General features: G+C 41.5%; 1 protein-coding gene across 1 annotated transcript; it reads left to right on the forward strand.

Moving 5' to 3' along the window:
• Positions 1 to 1,450: 1,450 nt before the first annotated feature.
• Positions 1,451 to 19,466, forward strand: s1pr2 (sphingosine-1-phosphate receptor 2). Its single transcript, XM_062439228.1, has 2 exons — positions 1,451 to 2,155; positions 16,316 to 19,466. The coding sequence occupies exon 2, from the start codon at positions 16,439 to 16,441 to the stop codon at positions 17,552 to 17,554; it is 1,116 nt and encodes a 371-aa protein (XP_062295212.1). The 5' UTR covers positions 1,451 to 2,155; positions 16,316 to 16,438; the 3' UTR covers positions 17,555 to 19,466.

Consider the following 19,466-nt stretch of genomic DNA (forward strand, 5'->3'; position numbering starts at 1 on the left):
GCAGTGGCTCATGTAACAATTGCATCCAGTGACTTTTGTTTTGAGGTGCACTTTGGGGCGCACATCACCAGCAAATGTTGTAATCTTCCTCAGGGGGCTAGGGGCGGCTATAGGAGGTTGTTAATAACAGCTGCCAGATGTGCAGTGTCCCTTGAGCCCGTGCACATTCTCACAGACAATGGAATGCTTGTGAGGAGCCCCCAACAGGAAGTGAGGTCAGGGCTCTTGACCCCTCCCCTAAACTTGGTGAGAGACACAGCAGTGGGGCAGCTTTAGTGGAGTGGCTTCTGAAAGTGTCCCATCATAAACCCGCTGACAGTGAGCAGTCAGTCCATAAAGGCTGTCTGCTACACTTCCATTACACTGCCCATTCAACCTGCCAGTGCTTCAGCTGAGAGTGCAGCACATGAACAAAAAAACTTCAAAGAGGTGCTATTTAAAAAGTGCTGTTAATGCAACAGAAAATCTGCAAAAGATGACAAGTTCTTCTTTTTTACTTAACAGTGAGTACTTACCACATACCATCTGCTGTGGGTTTCAGCAGGGATGGGTGTAGTAAGAGAGGATTGCACAATCTTGATCCTGACTCCCCCGTCTTAACCACCAGCAGACATGGCATGATTCAAAGTTGTTGAAAGTCTTCAGCAGAGACCAGACACACTAAGACTCTTGTATTTCCATTGGGGGTGTTTCATTCATCCTCATAGGTGGACTGTATGATGAGCTGTGAGGTGTTTCCCCCTTAATTGCTCTGATGTCATTCAGCCATGTAGGACTCATCCACAGCACACTGTTTTGTTTTTTCTCAATCAAAGTCTTTCATTTTCCACTCCATTTTCATTTTCTTTTTCTTTCTTTTTTCAAGTAGGGGCTGTCCATTCTTAAAGGAAAAATACAAATTTGCGCCCCCACAGTTCCTGATTTATTTTACCCGCACAATTAATGTTGCTCAACACAGAAGCCAGGTAGCTCTTAGATGTTTTGTAAGATGGCCTAAGTAATTAATACCAAAACAACATTACACAGCTCCGTCCTCCATCACAGACACATGACATCATAGCCACATGGGATGACTTTGGCTTTCAGCGTAATGACTGTGAAGACATTATTACCCCCTTTAGGGTTAGACAGAGGCTCTTTCACAGGAGCGAGCACCTGCCTGACTGTATGTCTAGGTGCAGCTTTGATGACTAACAAGCCCTGACTTACCTTCACCTCACCCTCATTATTATAGCTACCCAGCTACCCAGACCTGAGAGATAAATATGGAAAATTACAGGGATGACTCATCAGAAACAATTAATGAATACAATTGTGGTTAGTTGGGAATAAAAAAACCAACTTAAAGAAACAGGAGCAGGTCACATGCTGATGTCTATTTTTGTCATGGAGCTATAGGTAGGCTATGCATTTGCAGCTGGCCACTGCTCACAAGGGAAACTGAGCCAGGATGAGTTGAAAAGTGAGGACTGGTTAATTCTGTGGATCTGCCAGAGGGAGAGAGAGGGGGGCGGAGGAAGTGTGGAGGTGGAACATCTGGACTTCATTTGTGTGCTCCAAAGTAGGGGAACGGTCCAAAAATAGGCTTAAAACTATTTTCCATATTAATTGTTGTCCACAAATCCGCATCAACCTTAGATTTGGGCACTGAGACTCGCGACGATTTATGGGCATATGACGTTTCCATACTGTGTCTCGCGTGTGTGTGGGTGTGTGTTTGTGTATGTGTGTATGTGTGTGAACGAGTATTGTGTGCGCGCCTCCCCGATTCTCCACAGCCTTGTGGAGCTGTTGTTCCCAGAGAGCCAGGAGGACAATCAGACGGACTGCTGGATTAGAGCGAGAAGAGAGAAAGTGCAATCATTAAAAAAAGATCCTCTTTTGACTTTCTTGGGGGTTTTTTCCCACGAGTTTTCGGTGATCTTTGTATTGTTTCCGCGGTGGCGCACAAACCGGTATGGATTTACTAATGACTAGACAAGACACGCCGTCTAGTCCGCCACCAAAGTTTTGATTGTCATCGTTGCCTCTCGACTGGATCAGAGGAAAGCGCTGAACTTTATGTGGAAACCGGTGACCACATGTGAGGACATTTGGAGACAAACGTTTGTGTGAGGGTATTTTCGCTGCTGTAGTAGCCCATATCTCTCATGGGGTAAGTGAAGGCACCTTTTCAAAATAATGAGTGTGACAGTGTACATGTGCTGCAGCAACCTAACAAAAGGATCTGGTGTGTCTTGTGTAGGCTATTACAGCAAAATGTCATTATCTGAGCTCAGTTTAAATTGTTTCATTTGTTAGGCTCGACCATTAAGCGTTGAAACCTTTACGCGTAAACTCCACGAGGTTCCCCTCTTTACATCATCAATCAGTAAATGGCATTAGTAATAAAGTGAAAGTCTCCATGGACGCGCAAAAAACTCAAAAAGTACCGTTGACTCACAAGCAACCATGACAGCAGGCAAAACAGTTAGAAACACTGTGCAGCCAGTGCCACAGTGAATATTTGGATTACGTGTGACAGCTGCTTTTGTTAAACACGGTGTGTGTTTTAATGAATAACATAGCGCGGTGTTAAATATTAACACGCAGGGCGCAAATCATACAGTGGGGTCACCGCAGTCTGCTGCATCATGTTGTTGGAGGCTGATGAGCTGCGTGCGTCGCAGGCGCGTCCTCGCAGGGGCCTACGCACACGCACACGCAAACGCACACAGAGAGAGAGTTCCTTAGAGCCGTTGCATAGCCTGCTGTGTGCCCCCCCCCCCCACGACCCCTCCGATGGTGTTGAGGCTTGTTCATCCGTCACTCTAAAGAAGGCATTGTTTTGAAAGGATGTATTAATAAGACAAAAGCCCCCATTATCCCCATGTACCGGAGTAAATCTCTGGGGTTGGAGATGGACTCCCCAGAGAAAGGCAGCACACAGCTTTAACAAGCAAAGTCTTAAGAGATTACAGTATATTGTTGTGAGATTTAACACGAGCAAAATAGAATATCAATTTAAATACACCTTTTAAATAAAATGCATTTTTGCAGAACTTTTCTGTTTCTCTGTCTGGACCAGTACCTCATCACCACTGTAAGGCCAGACCTACTAAACCAGTGCATGGTGTAGAGTAAACCCTGCAGAGAGGGATACATAGGTGTCAGCAGTCCAGTCATGAGGCATCCTGTTGAGGGAGAATCCTCAAGTCATGGTGAGATAAGATGATAAGGTGGAGGAACTAATGTTTATTGCCCAGATAAAAGCCTCCATCCATCATCCTCTATCCTGTGGTTGGTCTGGTTCAGTCTGCATAGTGTGGAGCTCATTAGCAGGCTGTCTTAAAAGCAGAAACGCTTGTGATTGAAATGACATTATCTCAAGCCCTGGCTAAAGTTACAGGGTGTGAAACTAACTTCTCGAAAGCACACGGATGTTTCAAAGCCTGTTGAATTTAGACAAGCAAATATCTTCCTGTGATAACATCATGAAAGGGGGTAGAGAGGAAGCACGCTCAGCAGCATTCGGAGAGGACTATCAGGTGTTGAAGGCCCTGTCAGCAGGTTCATTGATGGTGGTGTTGTGTGAGAGCAGCTTGGTTTGTTTTGGGGCGTGCACAGCTGTTTTGGGACTCAGGTGCTTCCCCCAGCATGCCTCGGACTGGCTGGAGACAGGGCATGATACAGGGTATGATACAGCCGGCCGGCCGTCTGCATGTAGCCCATGTGACCACACGGCTCATTGCACCAGAACAACACCCGCCACTCCACCAGGCCTGACCACAGCGTGGCTTCTTCACACACGCGTTGACACTCTTCACCATCCTCGGCCAGGACAAGAGAAACCCCAGGGTGCTGTGAATGAATCTCCGCAGCCTTATTGGCCAGACACTCCACAGCTACAGGCGGATGCAGTCTTTCACAGAGTTATGAGCGCACATGGTTTTAGTCTTACTAGTCTATATAGAGAAACTCTAAATCTTTTATGTCAGAGCACAGGCAGACTGACTCACTCCAGCAGCCCATGACATCATGCATTGCGGATCTATGTGTTGCTGACCCAGCTCACTGTGCTCAGTGGCCCCGTTTTCCTCTACGAGATGACTGTAATCGGACCCTTGTCAATGGGAACTGCCAGGGATAGCGTGAGAAATGGAGACAAATAGATGAGTTGAATAAATAAATAGATGTGTAAGTTCAAGGATGGATAAATAAATTAATGGTAATTCAATGGTGGGAACTGGATTTGTGGGACTTTTTTTACTGGGACAGGTCACTAGGGGGTTGAAGGCGGGGATGGGTGGTGGGTGGGTGGTGTCGATCCCTGAAGGATGCTCGGGTTTCAGTTCTGGCCTGGGAGCGGTCCGCTTATAGGAAGCAGCAAGAAGGCTTTTCCATAGGGAGATTGACTTCTCTTTTGTTGTCTACATACACCACTTTATTCAGCTGAACTGACGGGTAACAACATTGAAAGATCAGAGGAGTGACTTGCCGGAGGCACTCTGGCTTTTACCTGGTAAAATGAAAACCAGTCAGAGATCAATACATGACTTAAAAAAAGAAAAGGAAGCACAGCAGATCACCAGAGACAATGCAGGTATTTTTACATTGCTGTTAGGCCTTTCTCTGTGATATTAATAGTGTTTGGCCTGGACAGCCATCTGGGTTCTACTGGCTCAAGAGTTCTAGCTGGTACTCTCCCCTTAGCATGAAAAACACTTTCTTTGGGTGTGGCAGCTGGAGCAAAATAAATGCCTTCTGTTCGCAGGCTGCCGAAGCGCAAGTCACAACACACAGCTGACAGCATGTAGTTTCTGATTCACAGCCAAGAGTTGGGAGTGTCTCAGAACAGAGAAATAAATATGGCGTCTTCTGTTTCTTTTTTTTTTTACCCATATTGTGAATACAGTTGACTTTTGAGAAAGGATGATCAAGACATTTTATTAATCTTACTTATTAATCTTACTCATTTTTATAGTATAAAATACTGTTGAAAGAGGTCCCGAGGGACTGAAACATTAGTATGATCAATCAACAGTGATTCTGAGCAGTGTGCAGGATCTTCCTTTCTTAAGACTCAAGTGATACTTTCCAAGGCACCTGGATCTGACATAGTTGGATATGCGAATATCTCCTTTGTAAAAAGTGAACATGGTTGAGGAGAGTATGTCACTAAAGCCTGCGCTTGCTCTTTGTTGGGAGGAAGAAGGAAAACATATGCACACTTATTTAACCTATCTGTCTCTCTTTTTCAAAACAGCCTTTCTGAATTGCATGATGATGCTGTCATTGCTGTTCTGATTATTATATAAACATTTACATAAGCTTATACTTGGCGGACTTTTTAGGAAGGTGTTCTACCCAATGAAAGAATCCATCAGGTTTAAAGTCTCCTGTTACATTCCTTTTCCACTTGAGGGACTTGGGCAAACTATAAGACCCCCCATGACTGGGCGCTGATGCTTGTAGCAGCATGCCAGGATTTCCTGACACTTTTTAAAGTGGGGATAAGGCTGTTTTCCTTCTGTCACATTTCATGCTTGGGGCAGCTCTTATTCCAAAATGCTGCCAGTTGGAAATAATACTGAAAATGGTTTGTTAGAGGTCTGCATTTTACTTTGTGCAATGTCGCTATACACATTACACATCATCTTTCACATAGTTGACAATTACTTTGAACACAAGGTTTCTGGTTACTGCTGTGGCTTTGGATGGGATTGGTGGCACTTTGCAACCTCTCTTTAGGTTAAACAGTGTGATTTATGAACTGGATGGGAACAACCTCGTACTGTCTGTTCTAGCAGCAGGCTTAATCAGTGTGGTCATGTCGTGGTTTCATGATTTCTGGTCATTCTCAACACTGCACTCAGAGCGATCTTGGAGCAGGTACATATGTAGATGCTGTGGTTTTGGAGACCTCCTCCTCCTCCCTTCTTCTTCTCTCTTGGAAGCCTTTGTTATCCAGTCAGCTTTGTTTGTGCAGCTGGAAAACTCAACAGGATTACTTCAGTACCCCACCTCCCTAAAACCAGGAGTAAGCTGGAGACCATTTTCTTGGATTTTGAATTGTCCCATGCAGCCAGTTGGAGCTCAGAGGTATAAGAAGCCTGTTTAAGCTATTCAGGTTTTTTTTATGGAACTGAAAGTTAACATCTCTCCTTCTAACAAGCTCTTTTAGATTTAAAAATAAGCCTTGTTTTGGGATTGCCTGTTTTGTTAGAAATAGCCATTGAGATTGTTTATCTAGTAAATGCCTCAGCATTAGTCTTTCCAAGCTTAAAGACATGATGGAATTAACCCCTCAGCCAAACGCAAGCCGGGTCATGATAGAGGCCAGACTGCTCCATTAGAACAGACAGATTGAGTGGAAGTGGATGTTGTTTACTTTAAACTAATATGACAACTGCTCAAACATTTCAGATGAGCGGCATCTCGGTCAAAGTCAAGTAGCTTCTGTGTCATATGCACTGAAAAGCCCCACCACAGAAATACTCACTTTCTAAGTGGTTACTGTTGCAAAATATTCTTTGGCAAATCACTTTACCCAAACCTCACATGAGGCTCAGTAAAGCTGCACAAACAAGTTATCAGCTGTGGGTCCAGATATTCTTCTAATTTTTTAACTCACTTAATGTTGCAAGGAAATAAATCAGACATAGTATCCTTCCAAAGATCTGCAACTTTAAGTACCCTTGTGTCTCTTTTCACACATACATTTGCCAGTCTTTAAATGTAGGTTTTAGCTGTATATTTATAGTTAAGATACCATCTTTGTGACAGAGAGACCTATGAATGTTGACATCACCATAGATTTTCTAGAAATAAATTTGCTTTTCAAGGCAAGACATCCTTAAATTGTATAAAATACAGAGGCAACACTGTGGACTGTGTGGACACAACAATGTTCCCTCTCCAGGCAACCATGTTTTTCTCCAACAACAGAGCTGTGTTTAATGGATCTGTGTTTGCCAGAGGAGTCTGGAGCTGTTTTCCTATGCTGGACCATGAGGAGAGATGGAGGGCCTCCATCAATTTTACATCTTATCAGCGGGTGCTATGCAAAGGCAGTCAGGGCCCCCCCTCCCCTCGTGGGTTAGCCTGTGTAGATGGTATCATTTTCCATTGTGCAGTGCTTTGCTTTGTTGTCCGCGTCTTCTCTCTCCTCTCATGATTTTACCATGCAGTCCTGTAATTGTCAACATGCACCAGAAATCACAGCTACATGTGTGGATCAAACTTGATTGTCACAGTCACTGCAACTCTCCTCGCACGAGCATTCACAATTCCATGGATATATGTTGTCATGTCATGTCATGTCTCGGGTTTCTTGACACAGCATGCAACAAACAATCATAATCTCTCTCACAGCAACCTCACAGTTTCCCAACAAGGCAACAGAACATGAGAAGGGGTGGAGTTCAAGGTCTTGCTACAGAGTAGAATAGGAGGACATAAGAAACCTAAAAGAGGGTTCAAAGCCATTCATTAAGGGATATCTCATTGTAAAGACAAGAACATGGGAAGGTGTGAGACGGGTAACATGGCTGAAACTTGAATCCAGCCCTTCTTTCTTCTTTACAACAGCCTGTCTGCACATGTATCGCATCTGTATTAAGGATGCCATGTGGTTAAGACTAGCATACGTTTGCATATGAAAACCCGACAAATTCATAGCGGAGGATTTTTATGTGTGGTTTACCACTCTTCCATGTAATAGCTTGAATTCTGAGAATAGTTTATTACTTGTACATGCTGAGCAAATCTCAGGTCAGTTTTCAAATCAGTTACACATTCTGTAGGCGTTAAAGATAAGAACTGATACAATTATTAGTAAAGCTGCATGAAACATCAGTCACATTTGCACTGACAAGCATGTGTAGTAGTTTCTTGGTGCCGAGCTCCAGAGTTTCTTTAATGGAGAGCTGATTGCATGGTAAGTGCTGTAATGAGGTCTTTAATAGGGTACTATAAGAACATGTCTGCCTCAGATGTGTGCTAAATAAATCCTTTTTGATGTTTTAATGACGTCTTTATGACCTTGTCTTTTGATGTCTGTGGTGAAGTTGGAAATATACGAGGGGGAGGTGGGGGTGCTAGAGTGAGGACGGTGTTGCTCAGAAAATCGGAGAGCAGCATGAAAGGAAAATAGAGCAATATAAAAACATGAATAATTTGGAAGCCAGTGATTTTAAGTTGACAGAAATGGTCAGAGGGTGAAGATATTACAGTAATTGCTTTTAAGGCGCCACTCTTGGAGATCCCCCACCCCAGTGAGGCAGAGTTGGGGGTGGAGGGTGTCTGCCGGTCATGCAGGTTTTGGCTCCTGAGGCTCTACGATGCCCTTCTTTATGCAGCTCTTTGTCTCCAGCTTCTCTCACTGCCACTCTAAGAGCCCCACAGCACGTGAGCAGCTGCCATAAATAAATGCATACATAGCAAAGTTGCAGGGATGAACTGACTAAGGAGAGTAACAGAGAGCGAGTCACTACAAAAATAACCTTTTTTGTTCCTGATTGAACTGTGTTGACAGACTGGACCCTCACAAGAGGCTGTGCCCAAACTGTCAAACTGTTTGACGAGCAAAAGGGTAATCCCTAATTATATGATGAAACCCCATGTATTGGGGACACCCACTCCCCTTATATCTAGCAGCTTGTACACAGTTTTAATGAAGCATGATTGTATTAGCATATAATAGACAAAGACAGGAGGGATTGCTTTCTGAGCTAAAATTAAATCTAGAACAAAGGGTGAAAAAAAGAAGAAGGAACCGTTGATGCTGTCAATAAAGAGGAACTGTGTTGTTCTTTGCCGTTTATCTTATGCCATGATGCCATGATGCAGTTACTATGACATTGATGCAAATTTGTGATAGTGAAATACTTTTTTTTTTGTAAGTCACAAAAAAGGATCCGATCCTTGTATGTCTGGGATATGGTTTGGCAAGATACAGACATTTCTTTGTCTGTAAGTCTATTTTTTTCTGGGAAATTTCTCCTTCCTCCATTTGAGTTCCTCTCCAAACACTGAGAAACTGATACATTACAGGCTGCCCATCTCATATCTCTCTGTTCTGCCTCACAACTGTGCAAGTCACAGCTCGACACTGAAACAGGCTTTCTTCGTTGTCGTTTGCACTTCCCCTTAAAGCTTCTCTTTCATTTGTCTAGTGATTTTTTGAACTGCTTGTGTTTCAAAACAATGTGCTTCACCAACACGTAAACCAGTATTTTACTCTTCCACATGCTTTGCTTTCTACAGTACAAGGCCGCAGTGTGTGAAACCACTCCAATTTGTCAGCCTCTGTGTCTCTCTGGGTTTCACTACTTTGATTTCCAGTGTGTATGAAATATCAATAAACAGCTGTAAATATTTATTTAGATAGATGAAGAAAAAACAAAAGTGACTGCATAGCATGCTTAGCTCCCATGCTGCCTTTACATTACTAAAGAGAACATTTATGATTCTGCTTTTTGAGGCTTTTAGCGTTGTGAATGCAACACTATACGGTAGTGCTGTGGATGAAGTGGTCTGGGTTCTGAGGTCTCAAAGTGCGTGCATTTCTACTCCGAGAGAACTCATACGTTGTACCACAGTAGGAAGCTGAGGTTGCTGATGCTTTCAGTTTGACCTCAAACATGTATCTTTTTGAGTACTGTTTTTCATGTGAGTTGTGCATCTTTATTGTTACACATTTTGGCATCAGTTTTATCAGCGTGTCTGCATCGAGGCACGTAACGGAGATAAGCGCCGGCTTAAGATAAGTTCCAGTCATGACTAAGGATGTAAGAACTGTTCCTGGCTTATTTTGACCATATTCAAGAGACACTGTTATCAAGAGACACTGCATGTGTGTATTTAGTCTGTGCTCTGACCAGGGTTATTTGAAGGACTATGGCTCAGTCACGTCACAGCAGCAATATGAATCCTCTTCATCCCAGTTACACTGAGTCTGGAAACATTCATGCTTTTTTTTCCTGGAAATAGACTGCGGACAATCAATAGTGTTGCTGTGCTAATGTGAAAAGGTTCCACACATAGAGCCCAGGGGCTCAGTGATGGAGCTTCAGCCACCAGTCCATGCCTGTGTTTTGTATGGTTGTGCGGTGTGACTGCATGGACCTACTAGATGCGAAATAAGGCCTTCCTTAACAGGAAGGTGCAGCCGAGCGTGAAAGTTTAGAGTGCTGAGCTGGCCATGTACATACAAGTAGGTTCAGTATGTCAATGCTGATAAAGTGAGAGAAAAAAGTACAGAAGAACAATTGTGGGTGTTTTCATCCCTCTCTATTGTCATTTCGTTAGAAATGAAGTTCCTGTGGTAGCAGTGTTGAGGCGTTGTGGCTCTAATAGTTACCTGTGTTGACTCCTGTATGTCTGACATGTCAACACTTGACTTTGGAAACTTTCTGACTACATTGCTGTGTATTGCATACAGAATGTTCCTGTCTGCAGGCTCAGCTCTTTCCGCTGTACCTCAACTCACTATGTAGGCACATTCAAACATTTTGGTTTAATTCAGTGGAAATACCTCAAAATACATATTTAAGAATATATGCGGTTCGAGTGTAAAGAATCCCTTTTCGGCATTACTTTGCTGTTTAGCAGACAATCTCTTAAACTCCAGTGTCTCTTACTCAGCTCATGCAGAGCTCACATGTCTTCCTCATATGAGTACTTTTCATTATGGTTGAGTGAGCAGCACCCACAGTGTCCTTTTAGGACAGGAAAGGACAAATCACAGCAGCAGATGCTTTCAATGTATCCATGATCTATATCTAAAGCTAAGTTGTCTCATAGAGAGTGCAGGAAGTCATTAAATCTCCTTAAATATATGATTAACCTTTCCTAACAAAGACATTTCTGTTATAATCACATGCTACTGACATTTTAGAGGACGTTCTGTGAAGAAACACTTGGCCATGCTCTATTGCCCCTACTGCTGCTGAGCGTGAAGGGCAGATGGAGGCAGATGTGTGACAGGATGTTCCAGACCGCAAACTGCTTAACAGAGATTCTTTGATATAAACACATCAAAATGTAAACAAGATAAGATATTAACTGTCACTGCTCTTATCACTGTTACAAATTTTACTGGCAGCTTTTTTTACAATGTGACTATCATAATTTAGTTATATAGGCTATAGTTGAAATCTACATTAACATGTTCTTACTGTAAATGCTACAGTAAACAACTGAAAAGTTTTATTCTTATTTATATGAATTAAAACACCTATAAATTGCAGACATATACAGTAAATAACATGTCTTCAACTTTCATGGTCAGCTCAGTTTTAAAAAACACATAACCTTTAACATCAAGCACAAATCAGGATGAGACAAGTGACAGCTTTATGGAAGTGAACATTTATTCAAAGGTTGTCAAATATACCATATAATTTAAAAAAATCTTAAGATTTATACTCTTTCACAGGGGGTAAATGTAAAGTTAAGTATAATATCCTGAGCTGCCATCAAAACTTGAGTTGATGCAGCTGCAACTACTTTGCAAACTACTGTTTAAAAAAAATACAAAACCACAAATAAACAGATTGCAGGATACATCATTTGTAATGCCTTCAAATTTCCTCCGTTATAATTGGCAGAAAGGTGGCATCCAGGCTTCTAGGATTACTAAGTGAGAAAGAAATAAGAATGAAAATTGAGCACAAAGTGAGAGAAAGAGAAATAAAACAATTGCATGACAAACATTTTACACAAAGAGGAGACCTAGCTCAACTTTATGAAGTGACGCCACCTTCTTCAGAGGAGTGCTGATGAGGATTCACTTCAAACTTGTTTGTCTTCTAAGGCATACCTTGCCCTGGCTGGCCTCTGTTCCTATGTTAGGATTAATGATGATTAAATCACTGAAATAAATGTTAACAACAGTAACACTTTCAATATTGTCAATATTTCAATCAAATCACTTAGTATGTAACCAGGTGTCACTATCAGTAACAAACAACAGTGTCTTTGCAGCAACATAGCTACAGCTTAGAAACAAACTTGGGTTGAGCTAAAATAACCAATATGAACATATCCTGACCAACTTGACTACATATTTGAATCAACTTCACTTATTATGTCCTTTAGATAGTAAGCTATTATTGATTATGAAATGAATTAAGGTGTAGGTATAGATCAGGCTGGTCCAATGTTTACATTCACTGATAGGCCCATGTAGTTCAACAGAAAAGTCATTTCAATATAATGCTTAAACTAGACTTGCAAGCAAGCAGTGAAAATCATGTTTAAATACCAGTAATTCAGACTTTCAGCTCCTGAAGAACACCTGAAAATGCTTTCTTGTGCCTGCCAGGTGCTTGCTTGGATATTTTACTTTCAAATCTCACAGTAGTCTACAGTAGCTGACAGTCTACTCCAGCCTACATGTCTGTTCTTGGTTTTTTCTCCAAAAAGCATACGAAAATTACAGTATTCTACTGTATTTAGAAAGAACAGTACTTTACTGTTAGAATTTGGCTGTATTTTTACAGCAGTTAATTACAGTGTAGATCCAAATGTTTGATGGTGATATTACACATGAGTGAAAATGTGTGTGTGTGTGTGTGTGTGTGTGTGTAACATGGACATGCATGCTGCGTCTTTGTTTTAAATGCTTTCCCCTGGGGAAAGTGGAGCCAGGTTTAAGTAGAGTGTGACAGGTAGCAGGTGTTGTAATGGGATGGCGTTGCCTTGGACACTCTGCTAATTAGGGCTTATCAGGTGTTTCTGGGAAAAACACCTGTGGCCTTTGTGCAGCCGTCACTCCCATGATAGAGAGGGGAGCTCTGTGTCTTGTTAGAATTGGGAAGGAACAAAGGTCAGCTTTCAGCAGAAAACATCAGTCGCTTTTTGAGGGGTTTGAAAAACAAAAAAAATATGCTGTATATACATTTTATGCAACTGTGGTTCCATGGTTAATAAAAGCAAATGCATGTGTTATTGTGAAAGTAGCTAAGCCGTTTTATTTTGGTCGCATGCAATCATGTTAACATGCACTACAGGAGAATCTTGCACATTTCTCAAATGATGAGAAACTCATATGGATTTTGTGATAATACTCAAAGTTGGTTTTCTGGTAGGATATCCTGTCACAGGTGCCTGTCTCAGCATCTGTTGTCTAACAGCATCTAAGCTCCACTGTGAAATCTAGACAGGATATTATGTTATTAACCTTTGTGAAACCATTCTGCACCTTCACCTACATCACTGTACTGTGGCAACTGAAACAAACGAATCTCCTGTTTCACAATTTTAAAGTACGTAAACATACATGTATCTCCAAGATCTATATGCTTATGTATATGTATTACTTTGGATAAACTTAATACAACTTTATTATATTTAGTAAATTAAATGTTCTATCATGATTATGTAAATACTATGTTTACATGATGTTTAAATCATTATGAAACAACTTGATAAGAAATTCCAGTTTTGAACATCCCAAGCTGTATTTATATTTGTTGTCCCTTTAAATGCATTTAAAATATTGGTTGAGTCTACTTAATAACTATTAATGCAACCTAATTGCACATAAATTATATTTATATTACATTGAAATACAGTATATTTTAAATACATATATGCATTAAATGAAAAAGCATTTATAATAGAACATTCTAAAAATAATCGAGACTTTATTTAAGTATACTTTATACCTTTACACTTTCATAAGACACTAAGTATACTTTTTGTTTTCCATAGAAACAGTAACTAGTATAAATGCTTGAATTAATTGATATAGTGAAGTGTGGTTATTTTGCATTTTCCTTGCCGCTCTTATCCATTGTCTTAGTAAAGAAAAGAGTCCTTGGTTGACACAGTGTGACAAAATGTTTGACAGTGTGTTATGTCTATTGTGGAGCTGTGACAGTGATGTCTGGGTTGAATACAGGTTGGGCGGTAGGGGGGTTACAAGGCAGGAAGTCTGCACTTCTGTCGGCCAATCACCGTTGAAACATCTGAATGGCACACGGCAGGTAGAGGGGCAGGGCTGTGACGAGACAGTGCTCTAGGCAAACCAGCCCATCAGGTTTCATACACACACACACACACACACACACACACATACAAACACACAGTGAAATCCCTTGATGACAGACACCAGGGACTCCTTGGTGAAAGCAGGACCTCGAGCTGTCTACACAACACATGGAAAGACAACTGTGCTGAGAAAACCTGGCAGAGCTGAGAGAAAAACCAATATGACACTAGGCGAATCCAGTGCGTTTTTTTCCCTCAGCAGAGACTGTGGAGATACAGAGCTGGTCTATATCACATGACTTTTCCATTAATAAAAATCATTACAGTTTGCAATAATGCAACCTAATGTAATTACACTGGTGCAGCTGACCCATGTGCTCAGCCTCAAGCCTACTATTTGTGTCTATTAAAGGAGCTAAAAGGATGAGGGGGAGATGAGCCATCCTGGTAAAGCAGCTCTGATAAGGGAGTGCTCAACTGTAAATAAATATCTGCTATGATACAGATACAGCAGCCAAATGGAAGTGTGCTGTCCCTTTATTAAGGCTGAAGGGCAATGCTCTGCACACACTGAAGGAGACTATTGTTCTTTCTTCCTGCTTGAGGAAACAGTGAGCTGCTTATTACTGGCAACCAATAGCAGCTGTGTGTTGAAACTGCCTGTATGGCATAATGGGGGTATGCTTTGCTACATTGCTCTAAATCTCTCACATGTAGCAATATGAGTGAAGAGTGCACGTGTAGAGTTACACGTCACATGGGGCGCTACACGTCACATGGATGAGTTTGTGTGTGTGGGCACGTCATGGTAGTGATGTTTCAGATTCCTGCCTTTGTGTCCAGATGCCGTTCCACATGCATGCTCTCTGTCTGGCTTTGTCTCGTTCCCTCTCCATCTTTCAGTCTCTCGGGTTTTGAGTCAAAGCTCAGCAGAAAAGAGTCGAGGTTCAGCCCCATGCAGTATTCGCTTTCCACTAAAAGTTTCCTGTTAAGAGCTGCTACAGCAGTTCAGTGTGGTTGTGGAAGCATCAGTGTTGAATTACCTCTGGAGCTGGCCTGCAGAGGGATCCTGTAACTTTAGGTTTAAAACACCAGCTCCACCTATAATTAGATTTCCAGAGCCCTCAACTTTCCTTTGTTTTCAGTCCTGTAACTGCAGTCCATTTTAATTTGTTTTGTTTATAGGTTTATACTTTTTAAACGATTTGCTTCAGTAATTTGAAGACACATTAGTAATTCACAAGGTTTGTTTCCCCTTTGATTTTGGTGGGCACATAATTGTAAAACAGTACAATTGCTTGCTTGTTTATGCAACAGATTATTTTAAAAAAAAAGGGCAGAATACATAATCAAATTGTGTATATGTGAGAGAATGATTATGATCATGCCTCAGAATAACACAATGTGTGAAATGTTTTTGTATTAAATTCTGTAAATGGTTATACGTAAATTGTATATAATTAGCTTTCGATGCACCACAATACTCATAAAGTGCCTTTTTCTCAAAGAATCAGAGCAGCTCCCACCTTTTCCTCTAGAGTATTTATTTGATTTGCTGTTACTTTGCTTTTGTGAACTGATTAAAACGGGCAGGTCAGGATGAAGAGATGTGGCTGATTCACAAGCTATGCTGAAGTTTCAAGAGGTAACTCACTGGAGTGGAATGGTTCGCTCCCTGCAACAATGCTGTGTGTTGACAGCCGAGTGCTGGGACAGGGTTAGTGGAATGTCCTCTTCAGTCTGTGAGGGGGAGCCTTGTTTAGGCACCAGCACTACACTGCCTCATAGAGTAGTTATTCTTCTACCTGAAGATGATCTCTATCTGTGCAGGGAAGATCTTTTATTGTTGACTATCTTTGGAGGAAAATAAAGTTTACCTGTGGAGTCATTTTTTAAGTACAAATTTATTTTTAAACTACAAAAAGCTGCAGCTACCAGTGTGGGTGTTTAGTGTAAGATATACAATAAATGTAAATGCCAACTCTTCGTTTCAAACCTGTTTATCTGTTAGACTGCCTCAAGGACAAGTGATATTAAGTGTTTGTTTTTTTTCCAGCTCTGCTCTATTGCTGTTCATCCACTTTTTGACTTTAGGTCATAACAATGGAGTCTTCTTCAAGTAAATTTAAAAAGATGTTTAGTTTCAACTGTACAGATAACAGAGTACAGAGGAATAGTTTGTTGCCTGGATACTTTGTTTTGCTAGAGAACTGACTTTGCCCAGTCACATTGCTTAACTAAAAATGAAGGTTTGCTTTGTCACTGTTTATTTAATTAGTGCAACCAAATTTCCCTTGTCAGTAACCCAGACCTTTTTTTCCCTTTTGTGTGTCTGCAGGTGACCCACATAGATCTCCTGAGACGTGACTGTGGGACAGACAGTCTCCCTCCCAGCCTTCCTGTCCTTTCCTTAAAGGCAATGATTATCGGCTTAGACACTGTGCACGACTCCGCTGTGTGAATGAATCTTTGCCGTAAAGCCGCTGTGCTCTGCCACCCTGTCACCATGAAGAACAAGTATTCCCAGTACTACAATCGTAGTCTGATCCCCTCTTATTATGCATTTGCTAAGAACATGACCATAGCGGATCTGGAGAAACGCAGTGAGGCTAAAAAGGTGCTAACCGACCTTAACATCGTCATTGTGGTACTCTGCACCATCATCATTCTGGAGAATCTCCTGGTCCTTATTGCTGTCTGCCGCAACAAGAAGTTCCACTCTGCCATGTTTTTCTTCATCGGCAACCTGGCATTCTCAGATCTTCTGGCAGGCTCAGCTTACATAGCCAACATTTTTCTATCAGGATCAAAGACCTTTGAACTAGTGCCGGTGCAGTGGTTCATCCGGGAGGGCACGGCATTTATCGCTCTAGCAGCTTCAGTCCTCAGCTTGCTGGCCATAGCTATAGAGCGATATATTGCCATCACCAAGGTCAAGGTGTATGGCTCCACCAAAACGTGCCGCATGTTCCTCCTGATAGGAGCTTGCTGGGTTACCTCCATCCTGCTCGGAGGACTTCCTATCATCGGCTGGAACTGCATTAACAACCTCCCTGATTGCTCAGCTGTGTTGCCACTCTACTCTAAGAAATACATCCTGTTTGTTGTCACCATTTTCAGCCTGATACTACTCTCTATCCTCATCCTCTATGTGAGGATCTATTTGATTGTACGCTCCAGCCACCAGGAAGCGACCAACTCACAAGCCTATGCCCTTTTGAAAACAGTCACCATAGTGCTGGGTGTCTTCATCATGTGTTGGCTGCCCGCTTTTACCATTCTCCTCCTAGATTCATCCTGTAGGATACAGTTATGCCCTATCCTATCCAAAGCAGACATCTTTTTTGGCTTTGCCACTCTGAACTCAGCACTTAACCCAGTGATCTACACACTGCGCAGCAAGGACATGAGAAAAGAGTTTCTGCGTGTGTTGTGCTGTTGGGGGGTGCTGCATAGTGGACGACCATCTGACCGCTGTCTGGTCCCTCTAAAGAGCTCCAGCTCTCTGGAACACTGCACCAACAAACATGAACACCAGACCACACCCATCATGCAAGATTGTACCACCTGTGTCTGATATGGTGTAAATGCATCAGGGCGCTTGTGTGTATGTGTTTGTGTGTGTGAGTGTGTGTGTGTGTGTGTGTGTGTGTGTGCATAAGTGAAAACATGTGTATGTGTGTGTATCAGATCAAGAGGCTGTGATGAGACAAAGAGATATTAAAAAAGCGAGCACATCCTGAACAGAGATGTCTGGCATTGTATTTTACAATCCAGACTTCTTTTTTTTTTAATGGCAATCAAAAGTGTGTGAACTCACAATCAACATTCAATCAACTCACCCATGCAGGGGAGTAAAAACTTTCAGAAATGTGAAAATAGTTTTGTCATGGGTACTCTGATTAATTAACATGGAGTTGCAAACCATTTTCATGTATATGCCTGTCTTGCTTTTTGTTTTTTCTCTCTAAAGATGTTAACCTATATTAGAAGCCAAAAATAGAAACATAACATGCATCACACTTCTGGTGAACTATGATGGGCCTTTTGAGGTCTGCACTGGTGCAAAGCTTTCAAAGTGGCACATTGTACATTTCTCTAGAGATTGTTGTCCTGTGTAACCACAGTACTCTCTTTCACTGATATATGTATACATTAGGCCTACATATTTATCACTCATTCTTTACAAAGCTGGAGGCAGTGGCCAACTTCACTCAGCACTGCATTCCAGAGAAGCCAAATTATTACTCCCCCAATAAAACCAGGGCTATATATTCCCTATATAACCTTGCTTAAAATCATTTGATTAAGTACAACAAACTTACTTACATAATCTGCTTACATTTAATGCATGAAATTCTAACTCATTTGTTAGCGCTAATGTGTAAGATATATTCCAGCTTCCATCACTAACACCCCTTCCCTCATTTGTCCTCATAATCTGTCCCTCTTGCTTTTACTGTTGTCTTTTGTATTTTAACAGTTTCCTTTGAGGAAGGCCTAATCAGAAAGTACATTTCCTGAAGTGAGTTGGCACTGATGAATTTTACTCAACGATAGTAGACTAATGGGTCCTGACAGTGTTGTATTAACATAGCAGCAATGTGCTGTCTGTGTTTGTGCCTTCCTCTTGGGGACTTAGGCTGAATGTATGTATGAAGTGTTTGGGGCAGGCGCTCCACTATTGACAGTATTATTGATCATCATTTTGAATTATCAAGTAATTGACGAGCATAGAGTGGGATGATAAGGGTTGGTTGGTCTCACTGTGAAGTCTTACATAGCACCATGAACAAAAATGTACTGAATTTGAACATCCTGGTTTAATCTGCTAGCCATATGCCTTGTGCAACTAAAGGTGTAAACACGTCTTATCTTTCCAAAGACGCCTACAAAATGGGAGAAGATCCGGTTTCAAAGGCATGGGGGATTGGGGTGGGGGTCTGCCCCCTTGGGAGGTCAGCTTCATCCTCATTCTCTGACATCTTACAACTGCAACTTCCTTCATTAATAGGAAGTCCTGTTTTTCATTGTCTGGTTCCTGTTGTTCAGGGTTACACTAGCCTTTTTCCTGTAGACACACATTTAAGAACTCTTCTCTTACTCAGTGTTTTCTTGTTGACTTTTACATTTTAGATGGCCAAGTAGAAATGTTGAAAAGCACTTTGGCAGCTTCAGTGATGTTTGCTTTCTCCCAGTTTTTTTCAGATGGAGAGGTGTTTTAATCTGTGTACCTATCACTTCATTGTGTTGCCTGACTATGATTTTTTTATCAAAAATATATGAATAACTATGTATGTTTGTAAGTATGTATGTATGTTTGTATCTTTGTACAGTTTGTATAATTTGTGTTGTATGAAATGTCTCGTGTGCAATAGCCTTGTGTGTCCAGTAGCACGCTGCCTGAGTTAAATCGGTACAATCTGAAACACTATTGTAGGTACATAAACATTTGTTAATTGCATTCCCTTTTTATAAAATAAAATAAA

The sequence above is a fragment of the Scomber scombrus genome, chromosome 18, assembly GCF_963691925.1.
Source record: "Scomber scombrus chromosome 18, fScoSco1.1, whole genome shotgun sequence".
Classification (NCBI taxonomy): Eukaryota; Metazoa; Chordata; class Actinopteri; order Scombriformes; family Scombridae; genus Scomber; species Scomber scombrus.

Coding starts and splice junctions, on each gene's coding strand:
- s1pr2 (XM_062439228.1), top strand. CDS start 16,439: ATGAATCTTTGCCGTAAAGCCGCTGTGCTCTGCCACCCTGTCACCATG.